This window comes from Sinocyclocheilus grahami, unplaced genomic scaffold (assembly GCF_001515645.1).
Source record: "Sinocyclocheilus grahami isolate Dianchi unplaced genomic scaffold, SAMN03320097.WGS_v1.1 scaffold97.1, whole genome shotgun sequence".
Lineage (NCBI taxonomy): Eukaryota > Metazoa > Chordata > Actinopteri > Cypriniformes > Cyprinidae > Sinocyclocheilus > Sinocyclocheilus grahami.
In genome coordinates, this window is record NW_015505276.1 from 198,551 (window position 1) to 211,175 (window position 12,625).

The following is a 12,625-nucleotide window of genomic DNA, read 5'->3' on the forward strand; positions in this document are numbered from 1 at the left end:
GTGTGTGTGTGTGTGTGTGTGAGAGAGAGAGAGAGAGAGAGAGGGGGGGGGTCACATCACAGTGGAGTCAACTGTCTTAACCGTGGCTTGTGTACTGTAAACGCATACCAGCTTCATCACTGTGTCTGTCACACGACTCTGTTCTGTGGCTCTGTCTTTACATTTATTTTGAAAGATGAAGCTGCGATTATGGTAAGGGGCGTTACATTTCCGACGAGTGCTTGTGGTGTTCGGCCAATCACAATGCACTGGGTCAGCTGGCCAATCAGAGCAGACTGCGCTTGTCGGAAGGAGGGACTTTGTAGAAAACGAAGCGTTTGAGAGAGGCGGGGCATAGAGGACCTACAATAATGTACAGTATTTGAAAAATAATGTGTTTTTTGAACATTAAAGCATGTCAACATATTCTGTTACACCAAATACACAAAATAATGATCTTTAAAAAAGCATCATATGACCCCTTTAAATAACACCGTTGCAACTTTTGATTTTAACAATGTGTTATTAAATATTGGAATTACCTAAGATCAATGAATGTATGAAGAATTTTTCATTGGCAGTTTGTTAACTAATGAAGCCCTAATGTAAAGTTTGACTGAACAATAAAGAATCAAAACCCTTTCAAACAATATCTAGGGCATGTTTGAAAATAAATAGCCTATTAAGTCTAAATATTTACGTATTTGGCACTGTGATGAACACCATTGCAGAATACAAAAATCTGAATGGCTATTTAAATCATTTAAACACTTTCCGAAACAGAAAGCTGTTTTGTTTCTGGGGTAACAGCTGCATTTCTGCTGTTCAGCACCATCTGCTGTCAGAGCGTGAATGTGTTTTCATCCAGAGCGTCTCTCACGCGCTCCGCCATGCGCTTCTCATCCATGCTTGTTTACATCAGTGCGCACGCGTCTTTGACGCAGCATACAGCGGTGTTGTGCATTGTGACCAGTTGATAGGGAAAATATTCTTAAAGTGCATTCAAAATTCTGAATAATTTATTATAAATATTTATTCTCTGTATTTTGAAGTGCCCATGATAACAATATTGTGCATATTAATTACTGTGATATATCGCATTACCGAATACCGGCACATGTCTACACTGCAATGAACCATGCCCCTTCCTCACACCCTCGCTGCTAATCAGCTAATCTCATCATCTTGCTTAAACCGTGCTGTGCTGCCTGTCAGTGCACTGAGGGTATGTGGGGGTTGACGTTATCTCTTTGTGTTCACTGTTGATAGCTCACTGGACCCCAGAGTGAGGGATGCCCTGGGGGTCTACACCGACAACTGGCTCATCATCCAGAGGAAGTGAGTATTCTTCCTTCTACATGAGCTTTGACTAAAAATAAAAATACATACACACTACCAGTTGAAAATCTGCACAGTAAAATCGTCAGAACTGTGGAACACAAATGGAAATATGGCAATTATTTAGTGACCAAAAAATGTTCAAGAAATCAAAATCATCTTAGCTGCTCTTCCAGCTCAGCACACTTTCTCCAAGTAAACTTGCTGAGGTGCATCCTGGGATGTTTTGTAAACAGTTTTGAAAAAGTTTTCCATGTTTGGAGTCAGTAAGATGTTTTTTTTTAAACGAGTCTGTTATGCTGAAGGCTGTATGTATTTAGTCAAAATTTAGTGTGTGTTAATGCTTTGACTGGTTGTGTACGGCATGAATGCTTACTGGAGGACAAGTTGTTTAGAAAGTGGAAAGAAACATGCTGCTTTGTGGTCTCTCAGGTATCAGCGATACAGCACAACACAGACGCCTCACAACTCTGAGCGGCAGAGGGAGAAACAGAAAGGACTCGTCAAACAAACCTTTGAGCTGGATGAGGCCGCCATTGATCGGCATGATGAGCAGGTAAAAGTACATAGAATCACACTAGTGCTTGGAGATGTGGCCTAATGGTGAGACATTGAGTCACGGTGCTCGTTTGGGTAGCACAGGCTTGTGATATTTTCTTATCACATTCCCTGTTCTTCTCCCAGTCATTTACGGTCATAGCTGTGACTGTACATATAAGTGAAAGTGGTTAAAAAAAGCCTAAAATTAATAAAAATCTCAACTGAAAAAAGTCTCTCAAGCTATTTGATTTTGTTTAAGTAAATGAAAATAAATTGATGCATATAAATAAATAAGAGATCCGTACAAAATAATAATAAATGAAACCCTCAAGTAAGCAAATCGTCTCAAACGATCTTATTTTTTTATTTTTAGTTATTTAATTAAATGGCTATTTTGGGCATGGTACAATAATAAATGTCTTTGTAATTGTTATCTTTTAGTCTATTTAAAATCAAAGTTTACATTTACAAAGTGACAAAAAGGCAATAAACAATAATAAAAAGTCCTCAAGTGAGCAAAAAGTCTCAAACTAATTTATTTTATTTTATTATTTGTTATAATTGCATTATTTTATTAAATTCACATAAACTTGAAATTGCCTGGATAAATGATCACATGAGCAAAGTATCTCAGACTAATTTGTTTTATTAAATGATTTATTAAAATTGTATTTATTATTAAAATTAACGGATGTTATAATACCTATAGGAAAATACCTGTATTATGGTGATTTATGTGAAATGATGAATGGTTGTAAATACAATATTTTATTTGATTGTTTTGAATGTAAATAGATTAAAGGGCTAGTCAAACCAAAAATTCTCATGTTCTCATTCTCATGTTGTTCCAAACCTGTATGAATTTCTTTCTCCTATTGAACACAAAAGAAGCTTTTCTTCAATTGCTGGTAGTTCTTTACTTAGTTTTTTTTACATTTTTTTATTTTTTCATACTGGAAGTCAATGGCTACCTGCAGCTGTTTGGTTACCAACATTCTTCAAAATATCTTCTTTTGTATTCCACTAAGAAAGAAACTCATACAGGTTTGGAACAACTTGATGGTGAGTAAATTGTTCATTTTTGGATGAACTATCCCTTGAAAGTAAGGAATTATTTGGATAATTGGTTGGTTATTGTTATGGTCATTATAAACATGTCATTATAACTTTCAGAAGGGTTCTCCTAATGCAGAGTTTTGTCTGGGGCAGGATGACTCAAAGAGGCACTCGGTGTCGTTGGATGACACGCCGCGGGGTAGCTGGGCCTCCAGTATATTTGACCTGAAAAACTCCACTCCTGATGCGCTGCTGCCTTCTGTGCTGGAGCGCACGGCTGCGGAGGACATGGACTGTCGCAACGCCGAAAACCGCCAGCAGTGCCGCCACGCTGATCTGCTGGGACTTTACCCTGCGCCGGATGAGGTCTGAAATCATTACACACAGTGTGAGACAGAAAGTTCAGGACTATATGCGAAAGAAAGTAGAAAAGGAAAGTAGAGTCTTGTGTGTAGGAGACGATGAGTAACACTCAACACTTTTATGTAGGAGAGCTGTCAAACTCTGAAGTTCAAAAGCAGAGACGTCTCTCTGATGATCCATCTGCGATTTTGTTTGATCTTGTCAAACAACATCTTTGTCTTTCCTCCGTCTCTTGCTCCTCCGCATCGTCGCTGCTCATCCTCTCGCTTTATGTCTGTGTACATATTGTTTCTGATGACTGAGCAAACGTTGCCATGGTGCTGCTGACTGAGTCGTAGTCATGATGATGGTTCTTTGCGTTTGACAGGACGAGGCCGTCGAGAGGTGCGCCATCCCAGAGGTTCCCAAAGAGCACAGCGGCCAGAGGATCATGGTCAAGTGTTTGTCGCTCAAGTAAGGCTCTCAACCTCCCCGTTCAATCATGCAGTCATTCAGTTGGTCTCTGAGTGGTTGTCATATTACGAAAACTATTACAGGCGGAAATTAAAAAAATGAGTGTTTGCAGAATGAATAAAAGTACAACTATAAATATACACACAAAAAAAAATACTGAGAAAACACTTTTTATGATTCAGTCAAAAGCTGTTTACTTTCAAAGCTACGAATTAAACGTGCGCAAAATTGGAATGGCACATAAAACGTTTGCGAATAAAGCACCGTTTCCATCCAGCGAGATGAAGAGAACAAAATTGTCACTTCCTGATTAACTTGCGCTAAATATCACAAAGATAAAAAATTACAACCTTCAGAGCGAGCAGACGAAACACGGTCATGTTATCTTATTTTCAAAATGAAGCACTTTGAAGAGACTTTGCTCAAGCATTTTAGAATGACAAAACTAGCATTTCAGATGCTGTGCAATGAGATCGGTCCGTTGGTTGGTCCTGTTTTATTAGTCTGCAGTAGGAAAAGGCACTGTATATAATAATTTTGGTATACATTAAATTACAACCTTCAGAGCGAGCAGACGAAACACGGTCATGTTATCTTATTTTCAAAATGAAGCACTTTGAAGAGACTTTGCTCAAGCATTTTAGAATGACAAAACTAGCATTTCAGATGCTGTGCAATGAGATCGGTCCGTTGGTTGGTCCTGTTTTATTAGGGCTGGGAAAATAAATCGATGCATCGCGAATCGAGAAATGATTCCGCATCGATTCTGAGATTTTCCGATTGCATCGCGATTCTTTCTCGAGTCGATTCTGAGCTTAGTTTTGAACAGCAGATGACGCTGCATGCTTTAAAAACAGCTGTACTCTGCTTGTTTCCAAATCCTTACACACACTTGAACCTAAAATAATCATTCATAAAATTCGAAAAGGTTGAAGCGAATTACAAAGATGTTCACAGTGGGCTGTGTTTACATTAATCTGGCGTCATAAAAGCATTCTGAGCCGAGGTGAAATTACAGACTCAGCCTAAAGCACAAGAGCTCTTCTTCATGAGCATTTGAGTGCGGATAAAAACTAGAGTAGAGTGCCATCTGCTGTTAAAATCTAAGCTCAGAATCGATTCCAGAGAGAATCACGATGCATTCGGAAGATCTCAGAATAGATTCTGCATCGATTTATTGTCACAGCCCTAGGTTTTATGTTGTCCCATTGCGAAATCACATGCGATTCGGTAAAACTGTTTCCATCGTAATTTATACGCATGTTTTCCTACCGGATAAGAAATTAATACGACTTAAAGACATACGTTTTTTGTGCGCATTTTTAGAACTTGCGCACTGCTTTAAAAAAAGTTTTTTATGAAACATCCCAAAATAAGCATAAATATTGGTGGATGGAAACGTAGCTAGTGTTGGATGGGTACATTTAATTTATTTCCTCGGCCTGACGAGTATTCTGTCAAAAATAACTTCCTCGTCACTGTAAATCGCTGTCAGTGTGAACGGCCCTTTATTCTTCAGTTGGTGACTGTATTGATTGATTGCGATGTAACACACCTTCTGGTTACACATCCACCCTGAACAGTTAAGCCAGCTGCAGTATGATCTGACGTGCTGTGGTTGTTCTTCTAGATTTGAGATCGAAATCGAGCCAATATTTGGATCACTGGCTCTGTATGATGTCAGAGAAAAGAAAAAGGTATGACTGTGTGTTCTTAACCTTGAAATGCTTGGGATAGTTACTGAAAAGTTCAAAGCAGATTCCTTTAAATGAGATCACGATCATTGATATGCCATTTCTCTTTCACATCCACGCTCAGATTTCAGAGGATTTTCACTTTGACCTGAACTCGGATCAGATGAAGAGCTTGCTGCGACCCCACAGTCCACACGCAGCCATTTCCACACTGGCGCGATCCACGATCTTCTCCATCACATACCCGTCTCCGGACATCTTCCTAGTCATTAAGGTATGACCAGCAGGGGGCGCGGTGCCACATGTCCTTTAGGGAACAGAGGGACAAGAGTAACTGAAGCTCATAACAATGAGGTTTTTTTTTGTAGTATTTTCTTGCTGTGCCAACATTTTTTTCAGTGGCCTTACCACAAAAATGTGTATATTTTATAGAATCAAAATTTTCTGTATTTCTATTCCAGTATACGCTACCTTTCAAAAGTTGGTGATGAGTACGATTTTCTTTATAATAAATAAATATACTGCTATTCAGCAAAGACACTGAAAACTGATCAAAAGTAACAGTAGACACATTTATAATATTAAAAAAGATTTCTGTTTTTAAATAAATGCTGTTCTTTTGAACTTTCAATTCAATAAAGAATCCTGTAAAAATGTTTCACAGCTTCCTGAAAAACAACAATCAGCACAACCGTTTTCTACAATGAATTTTACAGGAGTCATTCATGACTTAAAGTTTTAGAGAGGAGTCAAACCACACAAGCAATATTAATGACTGAAAAAGTCAAGACTGCAAGCCAATTCGGATGCTGTTGCATAACCTAAAGAGGGTTGTGCTATAAAGACAGCCCATAAATACTGATTAAAATTAAACCGATTTGTCGGCAGGGATGGTCCAAAATTGATCAGAAGTCTTATAAGCAGCTACAGAAAGCATTTAGTAGAGTTTTTGCTGCTAAAGGATGATCTAAAGTTACAAAATTAAAGGTTTTGCGTACTTTCTCCATCCTGTACTTTTAATGATTACTCAAAAGTATATTTAATAAAATGTGAAAAGTACAATTGTTTGTGTATTATTAATTTAGTCATTTGTTTGTATTTTGTCATTGTTGTTTTTATCTATAGTTGTGAGTTGAATAAGCTCAAACCATATTATGTAGAAATCAGATATTAATTAATGTTAGTGCTCAATTATTAATAATGGTGCTTATTATTATCTATTTTGAAACCATTATTTGCTGCTTAATATTATTCATCATATTTTTTTTCAGGATTTTTTGATGAATAGAAAGTTAAAAAGAACAGCACTTATTTAAAGGGGTCATATGACGTTGCTAAAAAGAACATTATTTGGTGTATTTGGTGTAATGAAATGTGTTTATGCGGTTTAAGGTAAAAAAAAACACATTATTTTCCACATACTGTACGTTATTGTTTTTCCTCTATGCCCCGCCTTTCTGAAACGCGTAAATTTTTACAAAACTCATCGTTCTGAAAAGCGAGGTGTGCTCTGATTGGCCAGCTAGCCAGTGTGTTGTGATTGGCTGAATACCTCAAGCATGTGACGGAAATGTTACGCCCCTTACCATATTGTGATGATGCCCTGTCCGGCCAGAGCGACGAGACAAAAACATTAAAACCCATTATAAACGAGGCATTCGTTGCATCCAGTGGATGTAACAAATAATTACGGATTATAATGACTTATACTGTCTTTTTACGTGTTACGTTGCATCGCGCCACGTAAACATAAAACCATGTCTGCATTTGTGATCGGAGAAATGACAAACAACAAGCGCTACTCTACATTGCTCAAAACTCGCATTTGAATCGTCAGTGGCAAATTCTTTAAATATGAAAGCGTACTTACAGTCTGTGAGTCAGAACAGCCGGCATTGTAGTCTACTCTACCAGGATCAGGAAACAGTCCTCCATAAAATGCACTGGACACATCTGAATATTTGGGTTGAACTGTTCTGGAACAGTGTTGTAAATACAACTTAACCACTGATTTCTAGTCGTGTCCTCTTTTGGAAGGCCAAACAAAGTAGTTTCGCTTTCACAACGAAACACACAGCGTCACACACCGCGGGCTAGAGTGAGCAGAGGTGGGCGGGCTTGAGAACGGCGCTGTCAGTGGATTCGACGAAGGAGCGTCCGGCGGGCTTGAGGCAACCACATGTGACGACCCCGGGCTGGACTCTGCTTCGTCCACGGTGAAAGCCGATCCGGCGATCCACAGCGCGAAGTTGATGTATTTCCTCAGCGACCAGCACGGATCAGCTCCAGGCATGACAAAGCGGTTATCGTCCTCTTTTAGAAGGCCAAACAAAGTAGTTTCGCTTTCACAACAAAACACACGGCGTCTTCACGACATGGCAGCGGAAACAACAAAACTACAGCGAGAATAAAAGTTACGCCTTCTTTCTTTGCGTGAACATTTAAGCAGCGTTATGCAGATCTTCCCACATCGTGACGTAGATATGTGGGGGCATGTTAGAACGAGCCGTTTTAGGTAGGTGTGGCTGACTCTTAACTTTTATAAAGAATATCTCTTTGGATTTGAGACTTTAGTCTTTGCAACTTTACTGATCTTCTTTATGCACCAAGAGCTTGTAACAGTCCAGAGAGAAAGGAAAAATTGAAATCGCATCATATGACCCCTTTAAGAGAGTAAAGACATTTATAATGTTACAATATATTTCTGTCACTTTTTGTCAGTTTAATGCATCCTTGCTGAATACAAGTATTATTATTATTATTATTTATTTTATTTTTTTTATCTAATGTATCCCAAAATTTTGAATGGTAGTGTATCAGTTTCCACAAAAAAAATATTAAGCAGGCAAAACTGTTTTCAACATTGATTAAAAAAAGCACCAAATCAGCATATTAGAATGATTGCTGAAGGATCATGTGACACTGAAGACTGGAGTAATGATGCTGAAAATTCAGCTTTATTATCACGGAAATAAACTACATTTAATATATTCAAATAGAAATACCAAATCAAATAAATGCAGTCTTGGTGAGAATAAGAGACTTCTCAAAAATTATAAATCTACATCTAGCCCCAGACATCCTTGTTGTTAAGCTCTGCTGTATTTGTGTTTCAGTTGGAGAAAGTCCTTCAGCAAGGAGACATCGGCGAATGCTGTGAGCCGTACATGGTCATGAAGGAATCCGACTCCACTAAGGTGCGAGTGAACATTTACATGATGGTTTTTGCATGAGTATTTCATCAGACACATCTGGCATGATTATGGTATTCTCTGGATTTCTCAACTTGCTCTGGACTGCTGCAATATTTGTTAATCTCCTTCAATATGAGCAAGGTCCAGTAGATGCTGGAGCCTGTGTCTGTCACTGTACAATTCTGTTGCCAAGTTGCTTTTTTCGGCTGTTTGAAATTGCACGATAAATGCTGCTCACCCGTCACCTTTACACAGGGTTTGTGTAACAACCCAGATGGATATTCTGAAATGATTCAGTGGTTTTTACTTTTATGTGTACATACAGCATAAGGAAAAGCTGGAGAAGCTGAGGGCTCAGGCTGAGCAGATGTGCACTAGGCTGGGTCGTTTCCGCATGCCCTTTGCCTGGACTGCGATTCATCTGCTGAACATCGTCAGCAGTGTTGGAGGCCTGGACCGCTCCGATTCAGACTCAGACACGGGTATTAACCAGAGTCAACACATTTGAACTCAGCTGAGAGTTTACTTTTTATTGCTTTCTTATAACCAGGCATCTTGAAGATATCCCTGAAAGTAACACATATAAGGGCCAATATATTTACAACTGTACATTTCTATATTTTGAAGCCTTTTTCCAATATTCAGTAAATGTGCTACATTGTTTTAAGACATTCTGATCCAGAAATACATCCTCAAGGTACTTAATTTATGTACATGTGATATAAAGTAGTGAAAAGTTTTTTCTTAGTTTCTTGAGCCACAGTGCAACAATAAACAGAGCCAACAACAAATTAAAGACGTGTTCACACGCATAATAAAATCTAAGAAAATAGCAAGAAAAACTATGTGAATAAAACAGAGTAAAAAATAGTAGGTAAATAAAATAGAACATTAGTAGTGAAAATAGCGGAGACGCTGAGTTTTATTCAGCAAAGAAAAAGGGAAAGCGTATCTTTCTACACTGAACCATTTCTAAAATTTAGTAGCTGTCATAAAAATTAGTTTTTGAGAAAATGGGTTTAAAAGATTCTAAACAATTTTTATAAATGATTTGATATAAAATTTATTCAAACGTACTTTAATTACAACATCACTAACAGTTTAAGTTCATATGTATAAAAATATATAGTGCATATATTGAAAAATATATGCATTGTTCTTGCTATGAGCTATGGACACTGGATACATTTACTGACGTAAATGTAATGTTAGGTAACAAGTTCTATACAAGCTGTTTTGTTGAAGACATCTGTGATTTAAACACAGATTGGACCATTGCATAGATTATACTTTTCAGTAAGTTTACCCTTATCTTTAAACAAACCCTCATGTATTTTACATGCTGTAACTTTCAGTAAAAATGCAGGATACGAGGAAGAGAGCAGTATGCCCTACATGTGTTTGAGCAGCTATTCTGGCACACTACATTAAAGAGCATCAAAACAACAGTTTTATTGTTTGAATTTCCTGATAAAATTAACATAATTTGAAAGCTGTTGTTTAAAAATATAACAAAACACCAAATTATAAATTATAGATCCAATAATTCCCCCCAAAATTGCTGAAAATATACTCACCATCAGGCCATCCAAGATGTAGATAGGTTTGTTTTTTCATCTGAACGGGGTTGGAGAAATTTAGCACTACTTTGCTTGCTTCACAGCTCACCGATGTATCCTGTGCAGTGAATGGGTGCCGTCAGAATGAGAGTCCAAACAGCTGATAAAAACATCACTAGTAATCCACATGATAACATTTTGTCAGAATCAGAAGAAAAATATACACAGATCAAGCACCATTTACAAGTGAAATTAGAAGCGACAGTTTGAAGTTAAAACGCCTTAATGTTTGATTTGTTTATTGCAAAACATGCAACTTTTCAGGATGTTAATTGGTGGACTGGAGTCATGTGGATTACTTGTGGATTATTGTGATGTTTTTATCAGCTGTTTGGACTCTCATTCTGACGGCACCCATTCACTGCAGAGGATCCATTGGATCCTATATTCACAGAGTTGGTTAATTTTATATGGATAACAAAGTAATATTGAATATACATATGTGTCACCGAGCCCTAGTTGCATGACACTATTATATAGCAAACAACATTTTGTCATTCCTTACAGAGCGTAAGGGGACGTGGAATGAGAGAAAGAAGAAAGGATTTGAGAGGATGAGTGTAGGAGAGGACATGTGCAACTTTACTAACTTCCGTCCAGCGACTCTCACTGTCACCAATTTCTTCAAACAGGTCAGTTCTCTATTCATGCACATTTCTGATGGTAGTGTATTTCCACGATGTATTATTTACACACTGAATGAATGAGGAGTGTTTGTGTACTGCTGCAGGAAGGGGACAGATTGAGTGATGATGACTTGTATAAGTTCCTGGCAGACATGAGGAGACCATCGTCTGTCCTGCGTCGACTCAGACCTGTGACTGGTACCTGTCTGCACTTATTTTGACCTCAGCAGTTCTATTATTTAAGCCTTTTCTCACACTTAAGCCTTTTCTCACACTCTGTCGGTCTCTTTCTGTCTAGCTCAGCTGAAGATAGACATCTCCCCGGCTCCAGAGGCCCCACACTACTGTCTGTCTCCAGAGCTGCTTCATGTGAAGCCTTACCCTGACCCACGTGTGCGCCCCACCAAAGAAGTGCTGGAGTTTCCCGCTCGCTACGTCTACACCCCACACACTACCTACAGGTCAGTCCACAGACATTCCTGTCAAAGAGGAGCTAATATGTGACCCTGGAGCACAAAAGCAGACATAAGTAGCACGGGTATATTTGTAGCAATAGCCAACAATACATTGTATGGGCAAATCTCCATTTTAAAAAATTGACCCTTATGACTGGTTTTGTGGTCCAAGGTCACATATAGGTATCATGGAGTGTCATAAAACTACAATCTGTCGCCTGAATTCATACGATAGCTGATATGATATGATAGCGGGAACAGACTAAAATTTAAGCCATTATCCAATTTATTATCTTTCCCTCTACACAAATTCACTAATCCCATTCATGTTTGCGTTAAAAAATTTCATTGACACCAAATCAGTCATCATACTTCTATAAGAATGTTTACGTACACTACCGTTTAAAAGTTTGGGGTCAGTAAGCTTAAAAATTAATTTGTACTTTTATTCAGCTAGGATGCATTAAATTGATCAAAACCAATAGTAAAGATGCTTTGTTACAAAATAATCTATTTCAAATTAATTTTGAACTGTTATCTGTTATTTTGAACTTTCTGTTAATCATACAATCCTGAAATAATGTATCACTTATTTAAGCTTTTTCAACATATATTTTTCTTGAGCACCTAATCATCATATTAGAATGATTTCTGAAGGATCATGTGACACTGAAGACTGGAGTAATGATGCTGAAAATTCAGCTTTGCATCACAGGAACAAATGTACGGTGGCCGAGAAGTGCAAAACAACTCACAATTCTGAAAACAAAATAACAAATTATAAACGCAAATGCAAGTCTAAAAAACAAAATAACAATTCAGAAAGCACAACAACAAATCTGAAAACAAATGAACAAGTCAGAAAACACAACGACAAATCAGACAAACCGGAAAAGGTAGGTATAGTTTGAGACAGTGCCATTGGTTTGGGATTACTCACCGCTGACTGGACGAGACATCTGTCAATCAACGTATACTGGAAGAACCAGCCGAAGAACAGCAGAGTCGTGGTAGAAAGTTCGGAGATGGTATTAAAGTAGCTCAGTTTAAATGCATTGTATGAATTGCCCTTACTATGGAATAAAAAATACGGAGTGTATATTTACATTTAGTTAAAAGTGGCTGTAAATCATTAGCTCCAGTAGCGCAGATAGATAAGCGCGTGTCGTTGGCTTTTTCGACCCGGGTTCGATCCCGCCTTTTGCCAAACTTTTTTTTTCTCCCTTTTCAAATCTCGTATCGCATCGTAAAGGCATTTATTTTCAATAAAAATTAAGGACATAATCAAAAAGTTGAAAATAAAGTATG

The 12,625-nt window shown here is 37.9% G+C and overlaps 1 protein-coding gene across 4 annotated transcripts in view; it reads left to right on the forward strand.

Moving 5' to 3' along the window:
* The window catches only part of dock6 (dedicator of cytokinesis 6), a 76,272-nt gene that overhangs the window by 19,179 nt on the left and 44,468 nt on the right, over positions 1–12,625 (forward strand). For all 4 annotated transcript variants that reach the window (XM_016275883.1, XM_016275880.1, XM_016275881.1 and 1 more), the window contains exons 4-14: positions 1,249–1,317; positions 1,750–1,873; positions 3,067–3,279; positions 3,644–3,729; positions 5,360–5,426; positions 5,548–5,697; positions 8,540–8,620; positions 8,943–9,099; positions 10,744–10,868; positions 10,967–11,060; positions 11,161–11,323. In XM_016275883.1, the coding sequence (XP_016131369.1) occupies positions 1,249–1,317; positions 1,750–1,873; positions 3,067–3,279; positions 3,644–3,729; positions 5,360–5,426; positions 5,548–5,697; positions 8,540–8,620; positions 8,943–9,099; positions 10,744–10,868; positions 10,967–11,060; positions 11,161–11,323 (1,329 nt within the window). The remainder of the gene's footprint in view (positions 1–1,248; positions 1,318–1,749; positions 1,874–3,066; positions 3,280–3,643; positions 3,730–5,359; positions 5,427–5,547; positions 5,698–8,539; positions 8,621–8,942; positions 9,100–10,743; positions 10,869–10,966; positions 11,061–11,160; positions 11,324–12,625) is intronic.